Source organism: Argopecten irradians, chromosome 7 (genome assembly GCF_041381155.1).
Source record: "Argopecten irradians isolate NY chromosome 7, Ai_NY, whole genome shotgun sequence".
Classification (NCBI taxonomy): Eukaryota; Metazoa; Mollusca; class Bivalvia; order Pectinida; family Pectinidae; genus Argopecten; species Argopecten irradians.
In genome coordinates this window covers 1,154,014-1,174,097 of record NC_091140.1, presented here as the reverse complement: position 1 = coordinate 1,174,097, position 20,084 = coordinate 1,154,014, and the positions used below count along the sequence as shown (strand labels likewise).

The 20,084-nt window shown below is 36.2% G+C and overlaps 1 protein-coding gene across 1 annotated transcript in view; it reads left to right on the top strand.

Annotated features, from left to right (window-relative positions):
• The first annotated feature begins 585 nt into the window (after window positions 1-585).
• The window catches only part of LOC138326784 (amyloid beta precursor protein binding family B member 2-like), a 99,848-nt gene continuing 80,349 nt past the window's right edge, over window positions 586-20,084 (top strand). Inside the window, exon 1 of the mRNA XM_069272787.1 lies at window positions 586-2,491. Coding sequence (XP_069128888.1) covers window positions 2,242-2,491 — 250 coding nt within the window. The 5' untranslated portion in view covers window positions 586-2,241. The remainder of the gene's footprint in view (window positions 2,492-20,084) is intronic.

Sequence of the window (20,084 nt, the reverse complement as noted above, 5' to 3'; positions counted from 1 at the left end):
GAGTCATTTGTATCTCAGGGTGAGATAGCGCTGTGTAGATTCCATCGTAATTAAAGTCAGTGTTGACTTAGAAACAGAAACCTTGATGGTGTTGAATCGTCTCCGTGGAATCGGGAGAGAAACAGAAACGTTGATGCTGTGGAATCGTCGCCGTGGAATCTGGAGGTAGACTGACTGGGACAACAGATTAATTCTGTCCATTAATGGAAGGGGTATTAAAATCATGTGATATTGGTGTGGGTCTGAGAGGGATATTTAACTGGACAAAAGAAAGGTGTCATCTCAGGATTCATCAAGACAGATATATGAAGGATTCATCGATTCCTCGAGTTAGATTTACAATGTACCAATCTGTGAAGTCATATTTCCAGTAAATATATCAATGTCATATCTATAGTATGCGGGATTTATATAATGCATACAAGGTGGAATGACTAAGACTTTATTTTGAATTCAAAGTATTAAACATCAAGCTTGAACTGTTAAATACGTTGATGTATGTAGGAAACCTTAAAAGGACTAAGCAGATTATATGAATAATGCTTTGTAAGTCAATAAAAGTTAAAGAAACATGACTGTAAGACTGTAAGTTGTGTCTATAGACTGAATAAGCAATTTACTCCTAATAGGACGTTGTATGATCTGAATCGCCTAATAGGAGGTTGTATGACTCTGATTTTGTCTGATCTGCCGGAATAAATAATACCTGTTTGACATTCCCTAAGTTAGAACTGAACCTACGACATTCTGATTGGAAGTGATTGGATATGATTAACTTTTCTGTGCTATATGTCAGTACTTTTGTACCTTCGTTGATGAAGAGTTCCATTCAGTGACACATGAGTCTGCTCTATTACCCGGACCAGTAATGAAGATCTATCGTCGTCTTGTGTCCCGCAGTAAGATAACCAACATCCTCAGTCTCCCGAGATCCTCTCTACTCTCACTAGGCTACACTTACCTGTAGTGATTTACCTGGCTATCAGAAAACAAGTGCTGTTTTTTAGATTAGTTTTAAACTTGTCAGCATGTTGACGGCTTGTCCCTGTAAGCTCATTGTTTCTCTTGTTGTCTACTCAAGTGGCATTACAGAGTCGTGTTCTGTGAACCTTCGTAATCCTCGCCTTTCTCTCCATCTTTTCTACTTAAGAGGAATCCTTTCTCTGGTAACTGTCGTAATTTCCAAGCATCAGCTGCTTTTTATAGAGGCAGATCTCTCTGGTTTACCAGCTCGCCACCGATCTTAGAACGTCATAACCCCAGCTACTTTAATTGTGTAGAAAGCCTGAGTGAACTTTAGTGTCGTTTTAGAGTTGGTGCAGGTACTGAATAGAAAGGTTGTGAAAGCTGAGTTTGGAGGCGTGTACCGGTTGTTAACAAACTAAGCCTGTGGACATGTTATAGAGGATTTATGGTTCTGATTGATATTGTCCGTCATCCATCACCTTAATACCGGTCAAGCACCTGTTTTAGAGTGACCAGTTGTTACCTCTGATTTAAAAGTACATAGCAATGACAGAGGTGGGTGATGTGTGATACTTGACCATTAGAAATGTATGATGAGATCATCAAAGTGGACCAACGAGCCACACACAAGAATTCAATTGGAGAATATGTCGGAATTCACTTAGTGTTGGACTAATGAGTCGCAGTCAATGTGATGTTTTACAAATGAAGTTGGTAGCGAGACCTCACACTTCTTCAATGATTCTATTATGAATCAATTTCAATCTGTCTGTGCCCCTCAAGTGCTGGTTGTATGTTCTCACTACTGGGACACAATGTGCATATCTGACACAAGCAACATGTGATGGTCACCGTAGCTGGTCATTTGGCTGTAACGGTCAGTTTAAGATATCCGATTGGTGTCTAAATATCTTTGATTCTTGTGTAAATGGTCAGTTAAAGATCTGTGAGTTGTGTGCCAATATTGTAGCGCCTGATGATGCCTATATAGAATTGATTGTATGATATGATTGGATCCAGATGGGTGATATTTTATGCCATCAAACAATGAGATACAGGATAGAACATCTGACTTGTCCCCAGGTTTATATAGACACGTCTACAGGATAGAACATGGACATCTGACTTGTCCCCAGGTTTATATAGACACGTCTACAGGATAGAACATGGACATCTGACTTGTCCCCAGGTTTATATAGACACGTCTATGGTGAGGAACACTACACAGGCCACTATCAGGTCTGCCTGGAATATTTATATTGTGTGAATGTGTTTATGGTGAAAATGATAAAAGAAAACAAGCCTCATCGGCATTTTTCTACAATGAATGGTCGAGGTGACATCCATTCAAAATGTGCTTCTATGAAATCATCAGAGTCCTGTACCGCAAACTTTCTCAAGCGATATGGTAATCAAAAGTTTCGGACTAGAAAGTTCAACCTTAATATGTACTGGTATGGGTCACTATATCGTCGACTGAACAGGTGGGAACGGACATGGAGCTTACATCATAACCCTATATATGGTAAGATCTGTTATACACCATAACCCCATATATGGTAAGATCTGTTATACATCATAACCCTATATATGGTAAGATCAGTTATACACCATAACCCTATATATGGTAAGATCTGTTATACATCATAACCCTATATATGATAAGATCTGTTTACATCATAACCCATATATGATAAGATCTGTTATTATATAACCCCATAAAACCCAATATGGTAAGATCTGTTATACATCATTACCCTATATATGGTAAGATCTGTTATACATCATTACCCTATATATGGTAAGATCAGTTATACATCATAACCCTGTATATGGTAAGATATGTTATACATCATAACCTCATATATGGTAAGATCTGTTATACATCATAACCCTATATATGGTAAGATCTGTTATACATCATAACCCTATATATGGTAAGATCTGTTATACATCATAACCCTATATATGGTAAGATCAGTTATATACATCATAACCCTATATATGGTAAGATATGTTATGCATCATAACCCTATATATGGTAAGATCTGATATACATCATAACCCCATATATGGTAAGATCTGTTAAAAATCATAACGGTCTATATATGGTAAGATCTGTTATACATCATAATCCTATAACCCTATGGTAAGATCTGTTATACATCATAACCCTATATATGGTAAAATCTGTTATACATCATAACCCTATATATGGTAAGATCGGTTATGCATCATAAACCCTATATATGGTAAGATCTGTTATACATCATAACCCTATATATGGTATGATCTGTAATATTTTATAATCTCCATATATGGTAAGATCTGTTATACATCATAACCCTATATATGGTAAGATCGTGTTATAACATGATATGGTCTGTTTATACATATAAACCCTATATATGGTAAGATCTGTTTATAACATCATAACCCCTATATATGGTAAGATCTGTTATACATCATAACCCTATATATGGTAAGATCAGTTATACATCATAACCCTATATATGGTAAGATCTGTTATACATCATAACCCTATATATGGTAAGATCTGTTATACATCATAACCCTATATATGGTAAGATCTGTTATACATCATAACCCTGTATATGGTAAGATCTGTTATACATCATAACCCTATATATGGTAAGATCTGTTATACATCATAACCCATATATATGGTAAGATCATAACCCGTTTATACATCATAACCCTATATATATGGTAAGATCTGTTATACATCATAACCCTGTATATATGGTAAGATCTGTTATACATCATAACCCTATATATGGTAAGATCTGTTATACATCATAACCCTATATATGGTAAGATCTGTTATACATCATAACCCTATATATGGTAAGATCTGTTATACATCATAACCCTATATATGGTAAGATCTGTTATACATCATAACCCTATATATGGTAAGATCAGTTATACATCATAACCCTATATATGGTAAGATCTGTTATACATCATAACCCTATATATGGTAAGATCAGTTATACATCATAACCCTATATATGGTAAGATCTGTTATACATCATAACCCTATATATGGTAAGATCTGTTATACATCATAACCCTATATATGGTAAGATCTGTTATACATCATAACCCTATATATGGTAAGATCTGTTATACATCATAACCCTATATATGGTAAGATCAGTTATACATCATAACCCTATATATGGTAAGATCAGTTATACATCATAACCCTATATATGGTAAGATCAGTTTATACATCATAACCCTATATATGGTAAGATCTGTTTATACATCATAACCCTATATATGGTAAGATCAGTGTTATACATTATAACCCTATATATGGTAAGATCTGTTATACATCATAATCCTATATATGGTAAGATATGTTATACATCATAACCCTATATATGGTAAGATCTGTTATACATCATAACCCTATATATGGTAAGATCTAGTTATACATCATAATCCTATATATGGTAAGATCTGTTATAACATCATATATATGGTAAGATCAGTTAACATCATAACTCTATATATGGTAAGATCTGTTATACATCATAACCCTATATATGGTAAGATCTGTTATACATCATAACCCGATATATGGTAAGATCTGTTATACATCATAATCCTATATATGGTAAGATCTGTTATACATCATAACCCTATATATGGTAAGATCTGTTATACATCATAACCCAATATATGGTAAGATCGGTTATGCATCATAATCCTATATATGGTAAGATCTGTTAAACATCATAACCCCATATATGGTATGATCTGATATATTTTTCATAACCCCATATATGGTAAGATCTGTAATATTTCATAATCCCATTTATGGTATGATCTGTTATATTTCATAAACCATGGTAAGATATATTAATTAACATTACATTCATATATGGTAAGATCTGTTATGTTTCAAAAACAATGAAATATCACAACCCCATATATGGTAAGATTTATTTTAATTCCATATATGGTGAGATCTGGTTATACATTATAACTCCAAATATAGTAAGACCTGAGAAAGACACAAACTATGAATCAAATGAGGTTTTTTTCTTCTGTTACATGTTTTTCAGTAATCATATTAATGGATACTGACTAGTTTAAATGTCAAAGATTTAATTGATATTAATGTCTATATATTTGTTCAATGATGTTAAATCAATACACTCTACAGATCAAAAGCTTGTTGGCGTGGCCTGGTGGTGTCTAATTTAACATTTCAATATTTTCTGTCATACAAAGTGATTATGGTGATTTGATTTCTCAGAATTACATTGTAGAAATAAAAATAAATTATACATAATGGTTATTATAATTCTGAGTACCATATATACCCCAATATTACCTTGATATATATGTAAAGGACATCTAAAGGATGTTTTTTGTTCTCATCAGTGTTAAACCTTAGGGACATTTTTGAAGTATAAGATATGTGAGACAATCTTTCTGGTGAATTCTCTGCTTTGCTGTTACATCCTGAAATGAAGATGGGAAAAAATAAATATGACAAAATTGCATTTTAAGTTAGATATTGAGACTTGGAGGGGAGATAATTCACATAAGATTTTATTATCAAATCAATAAAGAACAACATGGCAGTCCAATTAAAACTGCATGACAATAGTGTTTATTGACGGTGTTGTCCACTTCTGTCTCCAGTAACTGAAAGTACTCTATGGCTTCATTTTCATATAGGTAGTGTTCTTCTTTCATGTAAAATCAGATTTCCAGTATAGATATCAACCTTATACAGTCACATTATTGGCAATATTTAAACAAAGAATACCTTAAAAGGATTTGACAAACCTAAGAATCAGTATTTTTACTCTATGTAACATTGTAGAGGTGATAACGCTGTGGGTTCTATATAACCTCTGTAGATTACCATCACATTAATCGCGGGTCTGAAACAAACGTAAAGACCAGGTTTGGGACAGTAGATCCAGTTTATTAATATTATGTAATGATTTACCACAATTACATCATAAATGATATTACATAATAGATAAATAGTATTCTTCTGAATCTCCTATCACATTAATGTAACTTTGTGGAGATGATAACTCGGCTGGTCCTACTATCACATTAACCCTACCTCTGGGTTTTGTCTGAAATTAGAATTAAGCTTTGATCAGTTGGCCATAGCTACAAACATGATTAGTATACTTGTATCCTTATAAATATTTTAGTTTTGGGTCCATAGGGGTCTAAGTTCAGTTGAGGAAATCTGAAATGGTTATAAAGATAATATTGATTGTATAGGGGTTACAGTGGGCCGTTAGATGTGTGACATTCTAACATTAACCTCTTTAGTTGGTCCCTGTTGGTCAAGTGGTTTTAAAATGTATATATAACTATACTTTAGCCTCATCTGGGATGCTCTGGCATTGTCCTTGTAACAAACAAAACCTGTACAGTATGTGTCTTTGTGGCACTGTCCTTATAACAAACAAAACCTGTACAGTATGTGTCTTTGTGGCACTGTCCTTATAACAAACAAAACCTGTACAGTATGTGTCTTTGTGGCACTGTCCTTATAACAAACAAAACCTGTACAGTATGTGTCTTTGTGGCACTGTCCTTATAACAAACAAAACCTGTACAGTATGTGTCTTTGTGGCACTGTCCTTATAACAAACAAAACCTGTACAGTATGTGTCTTTGTGGCACTGTCCTTATAACAAACAAAACCTGTACAGTATGTGTCTTTGTGGCACTGTCCTTATAACAAACAAAACCTGTACAGTATGTGTCTTTGTGGCACTGTCCTTATAACAAACAAAACCTGTACAGTATGTGTCTTTGTGGCACTGTCCTTATAACAAACAAAACCTGTACAGTATGTGTCTTTGTGGCACTGTCCTTATAACAAACAAAACCTGTACAGTATGTGTCTTTGTGGCACTGTCCTTATAACAAACAAAACCTGTACAGTATGTGTCTTTGTGGTACTGTCCTTATAACAAACAAAACCTGTACAGTATGTGTCTTTGTGGCACTGTCCTTATAACAAACAAAACCTGTACAGTATGTGTCTTTGTGGTACTGTCCTTATAACAAACAAAACCTGTACAGTATGTCTAATGTGTCTTTGTGGTACTGTCCCTTATAACAAACAAAACCTGTACAGTATGTGTCTTGTGGCACTGTCCTTATAACAAACAAAACCTGTACAGTATGTGTGTCTTTGTGGTACTGTCCTTATAACAAACAAAACCTGTACAGTATGTGTCTTTGTGGTACTGTCCTTATAACAAACAAAACCTGTACAGTATGTGTCTTTGTGGTACTGTCCTTATAACAAACAAAACCTGTACAGTATGTCTAATGTGTCTTTGTGGTACTGTCCTTATAACAAACAAAACCTGTACAGTATGTGTCTTTGTGGCACTGTCCTTATAACAAACAAAACCTGTACAGTATGTGTCTTTGTGGCACTGTCCTTATAACAAACAAAACCTGTACAGTACAGTGTGTCTTTGTGGTACTGTCCTTATAACAAACAAAACCTGTACAGTATGTTCTGTGCTTTGTGTACTGTCCTTATAACAAACAAAACCTGTACAGTATGTGTCTTTGTGGCACTGTCCTTATAACAAACAAAACCTGTACAGTATGTGTCTTTGTGGTACTGTCCTTATAACAAACAAAACCTGTACAGTATGTGTCTTTGTGGTACTGTCCTTATAACAAACAAAACCTGTACAGTATGTGTCTTTGTGGTACTGTCCTTATAACAAACAAAACCTGTACAGTATGTGTCTTTGTGGCACTGTCCTTATAACAAACAAAACCTGTACAGTATGTGTCTTTGTGGCACTGTCCTTATAACAAACAAAACCTGTACAGTATGTGTCTTTGTGGCACTGTCCTTATAACAAACAAAACCTGTACAGTATGTGTCTTTGTGGCACTGTCCTTATAACAAACAAAACCTGTACAGTATGTGTCTTTGTGGCACTGTCCTTATAACAAACAAAACCTGTACAGTATGTGTCTTTGTGGCACTGTCCTTATAACAAACAAAACCTGTACAGTATGTGTGTCTTTGTGGCACTGTCCTTATAACAAACAAAACCTGTACAGTATGTGTCTTTGTGGCACTGTCCTTACAAACAAAACCTGTACAGTATGTGTCTTTGTGGCACTGTCCTTATAACAAACAAAACCTGTACAGTATGTGTCTTTGTGGCACTGTCCTTAGCATTGTCCTTATAACAAACAAAACCTGTACAGTATGTGTCTTTGTGGCACTGTCCTTATAACAAACAAAACCTGTACAGTATGTGTCTTTGTGGCACTGTCCTTATAACAAACAAAACCTGTACAGTACATAACAAACAAAACCTGTACAGTATGTGTCTTTGTGGCACTGTCCTTATAACAAACAAAACCTGTACAGTATGTGTCTTTGTGGCACTGTCCTTACAAACAAAACCTGTACAGTATGTGTCCCTTATAACAAACAAAACCTGTACAGTATGTGTCTTTGTGGCACTGTCCTTATAACAAACAAAACCTGTACAGTATGTGTCTTTGTGGCACTGTCCTTATAACAAACAAAACCTGTACAGTATGTGTCTTTGTGGCACTGTCCTTAATAACAAACAAAACCTGTACAGTATGTGTCTTTGTGGTACTGTCCTTATAACAAACAAAACCTGTACAGTATGTGTCTTTGTGGCACTGTCCTTATAACAAACAAAACCTGTACAGTATGTGTCTTTGTGGCACTGTCCTTATAACAAACAAAACCTGTACAGTATGTGTCTTTGTGGCACTGTCCTTATAACAAACAAAACCTGTACAGTATGTGTCTTTGTGGTACTGTCCTTATAACAAACAAAACCTGTACAGTATGTGTCTTTGTGGCACTGTCCTTATAACAAACAAAACCTGTACAGTATGTGTCTTTGTGGCACTGTCCTTATAACAAACAAAACCTGTACAGTATGTGTCTTTGTGGCACTGTCCTTATAACAAACAAAACCTGTACAGTATGTGTCTTTGTGGCACTGTCCTTATAACAAACAAAACCTGTACAGTATGTGTCTTTGTGGTACTGTCCTTATAACAAACAAAACCTGTACAGTATGTGTCTTTGTGGTACTGTCCTTATAACAAACAAAACCTGTACAGTATGTGTCTTTGTGGTACTGTCCTTATAACAAACAAAACCTGTACAGTATGTGTCTTTGTGGCACTGTCCTTATAACAAACAAAACCTGTACAGTATGTGTCTTTGTGGCACTGTCCTTATAACAAACAAAACCTGTACAGTATGTGTCTTTGTGGCACTGTCCTTATAACAAACAAAACCTGTACAGTATGTGTCTTTGTGGCACTGTCCTTATAACAAACAAAACCTGTACAGTATGTGTCTTTGTGGTACTGTCCTTATAACAAACAAAACCTGTACAGTATGTGTCTTTGTGGTACTGTCCTTATAACAAACAAAACCTGTACAGTATGTGTCTTTGTGGCACTGTCCTTATAACAAACAAAACCTGTACAGTATGTGTCTTTGTGGCACTGTCCTTATAACAAACAAAACCTGTACAGTATGTGTCTTTGTGGTACTGTCCTTATAACAAACAAAACCTGTACAGTATGTGTCTTTGTGGTACTGTCCTTATAACAAACAAAACCTGTACAGTGTGTGTCTTTGTGGTACTGTCCTTATAACAAACAAAACCTGTACAGTATGTCTAATGTGTCTTTGTGGCACTGTCCTTATAACAAACAAAACCTGTACAGTATGTGTCTTTGTGGCACTGTCCTTATAACAAACAAAACCTGTACAGTATGTGTCTTTGTGGCACTGTCCTTATAACAAACAAAACCTGTACAGTATGTGTCTTTGTGGCACTGTCCTTATAACAAACAAAACCTGTACAGTATGTGTCTTTGTGGCACTGTCCTTATAACAAACAAAACCTGTACAGTATGTGTCTTTGTGGTACTGTCCTTATAACAAACAAAACCTGTACAGTATGTGTCTTTGTGGCACTGTCCTTATAACAAACAAAACCTGTACAGTATGTGTCTTTGTGGCACTGTCCTTATCAAACAAAACCTGTACAGTATGTGGCACTGTCCTTATAACAAACAAAACCTGTACAGTATGTGTCTTTGTGGTACTGTCCTTATAACAAACAAAACCTGTACAGTATGTGTCTTTGTGGCACCTGTCCCATCCAAGTTAATGTTTGCCTACCTTGTATGATATCACTTACCCATCAGATATATAAAAATAAAATTAGGTCCTAAATCATTTGACCCTGACTGATTTTCTAAAATACTTATCCCTGGTACAATGCTGTGATCCTAGTAAAATGACAGTACCACAGATTTCTTTTGTCACTAACTTCTAAATCAATAATCTGTACCTGTATTACACACCAAACAAGAATCTCACACAACACTTCCTCACAGATTTCCTTCCTTTTAGAAAAGTTTACGGTCTCTGTTACCAGTTATGGCTGCTGTTAGCCAACTGTTAGAAGGAGATTTTAGTTCTCAGCACGGACCACCATTAAAAATACTGTTGTGACACTCGAACTATAAAAACAGCTGTCAAAGGTTGTAGTTCTGATGGAGTAACGTTCAAGTAAACTGTGAAAAAATCATACTTTTAATGCAGTTATGTACCATATGTGTCATGATTCCTGAACAATGGAGAGTAATTTAACTTATGCCTTCTGGGAGATTTAGGGATAAATTAAGGTATTTTTAACTTCCATCACTAAATCTTGCGTGGCGTCTCAAAGTTCATGTCCCCGGAGGTGAGAAGAAATTTTCTATGCTTCCTTATCAGTCTTTATTATAAATATTTCATAAGATTATCAAAGCTCAGTCCCAACACTGATACAACTTAGTCCGTATGTGTTACATGGAAAGTAAGATTTTGTTTCACACAGCAAGTCAGCATGATAATTAAACATTTGATTGATTGCTATTTTAAAATGGTCCTATAAATTTTAATATAAATTTTCCTGTAACTATAAAATATGTAAGCAAATGCATTTCTCATGTTGTAGCATTCATTGTTTCACATTAACTTCATATTTCTGTATCTAAATGATCAAATATATCATTTATATCTGTAGCATTACATCTGCCTTCGCGTAAGGTTTAAAAATTGGTCGTAGTCACGCGTAACCATTTATAGATATCATAAAAATAGTTGATTATTACGAAAATACATGAAAATCAGACAACATTAAATTCAGAAACTTCAATTAAAGCCAGTTTTATCTAGGGTAGTTAGTATATGGATATTTCTAGAATTCAGGAATAATAATGGCATAAATTCAAATTATATTGTGGTGATTTAAAAACTCTCTATTCTATTGATTAATGTTATATAGCTCTATTAATGTGATTAAAGTATAATCAAATTTACAAATTTAATGAAGATATAAAATTATACATGGCTTTATTGCTTTTGATGTCAATTCTACAAATGAACAATTTTGTTTTAAATCCAATTAGATAGCTCCATTCCATTGTCAAGGTCACCTTCACACTATTTGCTTTTAGATGATTATTTGTTTAAATGTGTATGAAGGTCGTCACCAGAGGTCAAATTCAAGGAAAGTAAAGATATGGAGGTTAATCAGGAAGTAATGTTCTAAAAATCTAAATATAGCACAGATTTTTTTGTAAGAATCTAAATATAGCAAAATTTTCTTTTTGGGTAATCTAAACATTGCACATTCCTATTTTGTCAGTCGATAACATACATTTTATGGCCAAGCCTCAATATCAAGCAAACCAGTGTTGTCAAAGAGTTATGCAAGTATAACACTTTCTTGTTTTCAAAAGCCTAAAGATATTTAACAGCATTATTCCCCCTACGGATTCCTTGTTTTCTTCTTGATTTTCTTATTCCCTTGATAGCAAACTGTTTCCAAAATTTGAACAATTTTCCTCCGTAAAATATATAGGTTAACTGCCATTGATTTAATATAATGATAACATAACCTCGGGAGTATTCATTATTACTTATCACTTATATGTGAATTAGCAGGATTCTGTTTTGGTATTGGGTTTGTAACTATCAGAATACAAAAACTGTAGGCTCTTTATCACTGATAGTCACAGATATTAGCTGACACAGGCTGATTTTGTCATACATAGCTGTATAGAGATTATGTAAGTGATATTTGTTGATATTGTATGTAGGGGAGATATCTCTCTGTACAATAGACACGTCCCCATCATTATCTGTGTTGATACTTCATGCTGTTCCATAGATTTACGAAATACTGCACTGTTTACTGTTCCTAGAGTTGTAGAAGGTCAACAGCCCAGTCAAAAGGAATCTGACGGAGAATCGTGACATTTAGAATAAAGTTACAATTAATGAATTGTTTAATCTACCAATACAAAACTCTAATGATCAAGCCCATATTTTCAGCACATAATGACGATGATTATTGGCAGACAACTTGATAACTTGTCCCTGTTATACACCTGGTATCATACACTCCTTAATGTTAGTTTGGTAGAAATGCTCAGTTTGTGTGATAATTAAAACATTTACCACCATTATGTATAGTTAATCAGCTGTAGGTAAGCATTAATAGCAGTCCACGAGTTTCATCAAACGGAGAGTTCGTGTGGAACAATTGTTCCGTGATTTATATACAGTAATGATTCAAAAAGTCACTGTGATCCATGTTTGTAGGATTAATACTCCGTATAAATTGTATGATTGCTTTATTTGTTTGCAGATAAATTGAGAATGACTAGCCTCTGAGTGATGTAGGTCCTCCTCAGAAATACATTGGTGGGATTTAACTTTACAACATCATTATTTTATGTAAAACAATCTTGCAGGCAGTTTCTCTCAATAAAAATCTATATCTTCCTAAAATCTGTGATTCTATCAGTTTTTTCACTAAATTCATTTCGTTTAGCTCCAGAATGTTTCCTGTTCACAGTCTCATATATATTATAGGGACAGCGGTCAACGTCAAGCTACATTAGAAATCAATTGTATCACTGACATTAAGAAAGAGATTCTCAGAAAAAGTGTTTTAAGTTGATATGATTAAGGTACAAAGCCCATTTAACTATGATACCGTAACTAAGTTAAATTATTTCGGTCTCACTTGCTAATAACGCGGTGGCCGAGTGGTTAAGATGTCCCGACATATTACCACAAGCCCTCCACCTCTGGGAAGCGGGTTCGAATCCCATGTGGGGCAGTTGCCAGGTACTGACCGTTGGCCGGTGGTTTTTCTCCGGGTACTCCGGCTTTCCTCCACCAACAAACCTGGCACGTCCTTTCATGACCCTGGCTGTTAATAGGACGTAAAAATAAACAAAGTTAAATTATTTCGGTCTCACTTGCTAATAACTTGTGTATAGACTGATTCAGTAATATTATGTTACTTTAATGATATGGAGTTACCTCCCCCTGTTTTAGTAATTTCCTGGTTTAGGCAAAAACCATTAGCTTGGATCCTTGAACGGAAACCGTTACGAGTAAGTGTACGACCCTTATAGAAACCCATTGGCCTTTATGTCTGTAAGAAAAGTGGGGAAATTCTCCTAAAGACAACAACATTATATAGGAAAGTAGTTTGTATCTATAATCATTGACTATTGGTTGTGTATTAACTTGCCTCCTTATGGTAGGCAGACAGGAGAAAAAATGTAGAAGTTGTGACTATAGTTCCCTCAATATTGACCTGTAAGCTTGCTCATCTTTCCCGAAGACTTTAGAAGGAGGTCTGCAGCGGAAATGGCTATGCTTTATTTGCATCAGAGAAGTCTAGCTGATAAATATCCTTTTCCATTACTGTTTTATATTTTATAACTGATGGATCATGGGTCTTGGGTGAGGATTAAGGGATATGGAGCTGAAATTGGCCAATCAATACTATTTCTATACAAACCGATGACCCGTACATACAAAGGCAGTTGTTTAACCCCAACCAGCCTAAAATGACTAGTTATGGAATTGGTGAGGGCATGTTATATTGGACTGGTGAGTGCAGTTCTAAACATTGCAATCTTCACAGCCTAAAAATGACTAAATATGAAACTAATGAACTATAATCTTAGAACTGTGAAATCTTAGAAGGTTAAATGATGACCCCCTTAGACACTATCAGAACTGTCATGTAGAAAACCCACTATCACATTACTTTTGTAAATAAGAAAAACTTAGGTAATTAATGGATGGACAACAAGACCTTCCTTCATTTGTAAAAAGAAACAACGTCTTGCTATCAGGAGGAGTATTAGGTGTATTTCTGGACACATTGGTCAGATACATCAGTTAAACTTAGCTTAGTAATGGATGGACAACAAGACGTTCCTTCGTTGTAAAAAGAAACAACGTCTTGCTATCAGGAGGAGTATTTGGCGTATTTCTGGACACATTGGTCAGATACATCAGTTAAAACTTAGCTTAGTAATGGATGGACAACAAGACGTTCCTTCGTTGTAAACAGTGACAAAGACTCACTATAGCTATCGGAGGGAGTATTTGGCGTATTTCTGGACACATTGGTCAGATACATCAGTTAAACTTAGCTTAGTAATGGATGGACAACAAGACGTTCCTTTGTTGTAAACAGTGACAAAGACTCACTATAGCTATCGGAGGGAGTATTTGGCGTATTTCTGGACACATTGGTCAGATACATCAGTTAAACTTAGCTTAGTAATGGATGGACAACAAGACGTTCCTTTGTTGTAAACAGAGACAAAGACTCACTATCGGAGGGAGTATTAGGTGTATTTCTGGACACATTAGTCAGACATTGGATCAGCTAAACTTTGTATAATGGAGGGACAACAGGAGCTTCTCCTTGTAATCAGAGACATTGTCTAGTTACCAGAGGGAGTATAGGCAAATTTTTAGAGCATTTGGTCAGAATAAAGATTGGTGTTAATGTTAATGTGGGTTAGTTACTGTAAAGATCAGTTTCTACAGAAATGTCTGTATTGTGCCTCAGTCTGACCGACCAGTACTTTTATTCTCTCAGGTTTATCAAAGTAGGTCACGGTGACATACAGAAGACTTTTCCATTACTGATAGAAACAGTTTAAAATCAGGTGCATGGGCTATAGTAAGTTTTGAACATTTGAAGTGAGCACATCTTATTTGATAGCTGAGCTCTTTTTTTTCTCAACAGAAGATTGAAAACATTGTTTGCTATATTTAATAGTTCTTTAAAGGAAAATCTAATATAGTTATTCAGTAAATATGTTAAATTTTATTAGTTGATAAAACATCTTATTATCATTGTTTTATCGGCTGCTTTTTACTGCTTCATCTTGTTTTATCGGCTGCTTTTTACTGCTTCATCTTGTTTTTTCGGATGCCTTTTACTGCACCAGCTACTAATGAGATGACTTGTGAGCATGCTACAGTCACTCAACTATAAACTCCACACCTCAGTGAGCATGCTACAGTCACTCAACTATAAACTCCACACCTCAGTGAGCAAGCTACAGTCACTCAACTATAAACTCCACACCTCACTGAGCATGCTACAGTCACTCAACTATAAACTCTACACCTCACTGAGCATGCTACAGTCACTCAACTATAAACTCTACACCTCACTGAGCATGCTACAGTCACTCAACTATAAACTCCACACCTCAGTGAGCATGCTACAGTCACTCAACTATAAACTCTACAGCTCACTGAGCATGCTACAGTCACTCAACTATAAACTCTACAGCTCACTGAGCATGCTACAGTCACTCAACTATAAACTCTACAGCTCACTGAGCATGCTACAGTCACTCAACTATAAACTCTACACCTCACTGAGCATGCTACAGTCACTCAACTATAAACTCTACAGCTCACTGAGCATGCTACAGTCACTCAACTATAAACTCTACAGCTCACTGAGCATGCTACAGTCACTCAACTATAAACTCTACACCTCACTGAGCATGCTACAGTCACTCAACTATAAACTCTACACCTCACTGAGCATGCTACAGTCACTCAACTATAAACTCCACACCTCAGTGAGCATGCTACAGTCACTCAACTATAAACTCCACACCTCAGTGAGCATGCTACAGTCACTCAACTATAAACTCTACAGCTCACTGAGCATGCTACAGTCACTCAACTATAAACTCTACACCTCAGTGAGCATGCTACAGTCACTCAACTAAAAACTCTACACCTCAGTGAGCATGCTACAGTCACTCAACTATAAACTCACACCTCACTGAGCATGCTACAGTCACTCAACTATAAACTCTACAGCTCACTGAGCATGCTACAGTCACTCAACTATAAACTCTACACCTCACTGAGCATGCTACAGTCACTCAACTATAAACTCTACACCTCAGTGAGCATGCTACAGTCACTCAACTATAAACTCTACAGCTCACTGAGCATGCTACAGTCACTCAACTATAAACTCTACAGCTCACTGAGCATGCTACAGTCACTCAACTATAAACTCTACAGCTCACTGAGCATGCTACAGTCACTCAACTATAAACTCTACAGCTCACTGAGCATGCTACAGTCACTCAACTATAAACTCTACAGCTCACTGAGCATGCTACAGTCACTCAACTATAAACTCTACAGCTCACTGAGCATGCTACAGTCACTCAACTATAAACTCTACAGCTCACTGAGCATGCTACAGTCACTCAACTATAAAAACTTTACAGCTCACTGAGCATGCTACAGTCACTCAACTATAAACTCTACACCTCACTGAGCATGCTACAGTCACTCAACTATAAACTCTACACCTCAGTGAGCATGCTACAGTCACTCAACTATAAAAACTCTACACCTCACTGAGCATGCTACAGTCACTCAACTATAAACTCTACACAGCTCACTGAGCATGCTACAGTCACTCAACTATAAACTCTACACCTCAGTGAGCATGCTACAGTCACTCAACTATAAACTCTACACCTCATGAGCATGCTACAGTCACTCAACTATAAACTCTACAGCTCATTGAGCATGCTACAGTCACTCAACTATAAACTCCACACCTCAGTGAGCATGCTACAGCACTCAACTATAAACTCTACAGCTCACTGAGCATGCTACAGTCACTCAACTATAAACTCTACAGCTCACTGAGCATGCTACAGTCACTCAACTATAAACTCTACAGCTCACTGAGCATGCTACAGTCACTCAACTATAAACTCTACACTCACTGAGCATGCTACAGTCACTCAACTATAAACTCTACACTCACTGAGCATGCTACAGTCACTCAACTATAAACTCTACACCTCAGTGAGCATGCTACAGTCACTCAACTATAAACTCTACATCTCACTGAGCATGCTACAGTCACTCAACTATAAACTCTACAGCTCACTGAGCATGCTACAGTCACTCAACTATAAACTCTACAGCTCACTGAGCATGCTACAGTCACTCAACTATAAACTCTACAGCTCACTGAGCATGCTACAGTCACTCAACTATAAACTCTACAGCTCACTGAGCATGCTACAGTCACTCAACTATAAACTCTACAGCTCATTGAGCATGCTACAGTCACTCAACTATAAACTCTACAGCTCACTGAGCATGCTACAGTCACTCAACTATAAACTCTACAGCTCACTGAGCATGCTACAGTCACTCAACTATAAACTCTACAGCTCACTGAGCATGCTACAGTCACTCAACTATAAACTCTACAGCTCATTGAGCATGCTACAGTCGCTCAACTATAAACTCTACAGCTCCATGACCCAATCAACAATTCTGGTTTTATCATAGATTTAGATAATATAGAATTAGAATGGCAGACATCACCTGTTTCGGGAGCCAGGAAAAGTTCGTGACTGTGTAGTGGCAGGGTATACAGGATTATATCATTGCCTTTTCTACCCAATCAAAATATGTCAATAGCAAACTGTTCATTATTACAAAACTTGATCTTCATCTCAATCAATTTTGTAATACCTGTAACTTGGGATACCAGTTTTAAGGGTATATCTACCAACCAGACTACCACACAACAAAGAGACACAAACACATGAACTTTGTCTCATAAATATTAGGAATATTGCTAGATGCTGTCAGATAACAAGATGTAAAATGAATGGAGCAGGTGCTCTAAGGAACCATTTCCAGTATTGTGTAGAGTGTGATCAAGATTCAGTTCACTCTCTAATGCTATGAATGTGTGTATATCTGATGATGACACAAGTTCCATGGGTTGTTTAACATTCTCATTGGAAAGGATATTTTACTAACTTGCGTATTTTATGGATAACCATTGTACTATGATGATTTCTTCCTAAACATCAAGGTCATTGCTGGGTCTACTAATGTTAGGGCCTTTATCAAGAAATAGACAGCCTTATTGATTTATTCCAGGAAAAACTGTAATTAACAGCCTAAGATTTATCTTACTTGGGGAAAATCTAATTCATCTGATCGCTAAACATTCATCCCGAGATGTAGGCTTAGCTAAATATCAATCTCTAGAACAAGTTATAAGATCACAAACTACTTCGCCATTGTGGCAGGCGAATGTTTACGAAGGAAGATGCCTGAGAGAAATGTATATTTTGTGGAGACATTGTGACAGTGTTTACCCACGCCCGTATCTCTGCCTCCAATTATTGACTAACCTATGGGTATTTGTAGACGACAAATTTGTCACTCGAGTTTCTTTTATTGCTTACTGAGTGCTGCTAATACAGCTAAATGGGTGGATCTAGTCACATCGACATCATCTGGTACGGACGTGGACCGCCACGTCTATCTTACAATAAATCAGGAGATAGCTTACCATTATAAGGCAGTCTTCCTCATTCTAATGGAGCCCTCCATTCTTGTACAAACAGGATTAGTTGGTATCTTGTGATAACATATTTTTATGATATTATGCATAAAAATAAAAGCTAATGCGGTGTATGATGGATTTTTTTCAGTAAAGGATCCTGTTACATTGGTATCATTTATCATCTTAATGCTGAATAAAACATTGTATAATTCATAGTAGAGGTTGTCAATTCATAGTGGAGGTTCATTGCACCAACTCACAGGGGCCAGATTGGCTGTTCACAACAATCTGTATATTGGCAACAGTCTTCTAGGGTACCACATATATTTGGTTTGATTTTGTGGATTTAGCAGTGACATTCAAGGTCAAATACTGACCTTCCGGTCATGGAGTACCAAGAGACCAAAATGATTTTAGTTTGATAAGAATGAGATATGAAATGTGTACGATTCGTGAGGGGATCGCTGGCCTTCAGTAGGATTGATGTTCAAAACAGATATTACATAAGACATGGTAATACACCAGCATATATAGGACTGTCATGTAAATGTTTAATGCTGACAGAGATACAATGACACCAGTATGTTACGACAAGGTCAAGGTCATCGTCCTTTGTAGCTGATGTTGAATGACGAGAGACGAGACCAGAATAGCATGACATGTTTATGACGCATGTGAAAAGAGAATCAAGTTTTGCCTTTCTATGAACATTTTACGAGACCATTAGGAATATTGGACGTACAGAAGCCTGCTTGGTTTTGCTTTATTGTCAGTCAGACGCATTCCCCGGGGATCATCCGTGGAGTAAAATACCTCATTCAGATGTAAACTGTATGACGACCACAGAATATCCCATGACATGTTAGTTTCGATAAGCAGATTTGTGACAGGTTGGCGTGTGACGTTAATTCTTGTCCGTGTAGACTCAAGGATATGATAAAACATGTAATAATACCCATATACATACTGATATCACCGGTACATCACACTGTCTACTGGTGCGATCCAAAATCAAAGTTTTCAATATTGATAAAACAGGCCATTTAAAATCTTGTTTTATGATATTTTGATATGATGTAGTCAATAATGAATCTGAGAAGAATCACAAGGTGTGACTTTTGTTAGATTTTCTGAGTTTTATGATTGAGGTTTATTCCCCAGACATGTAAAGTGTCTTATGTAATGCATACTGTGGAGAATGTTGTTGATTTTAACATTTAAGTAACTTTACATTGTGGGGCGTGTGTTTTGACGTTGATACATAACAGTAGTGTAGATATAGACAGCGTCATTACCATTGTCTGTTACAAG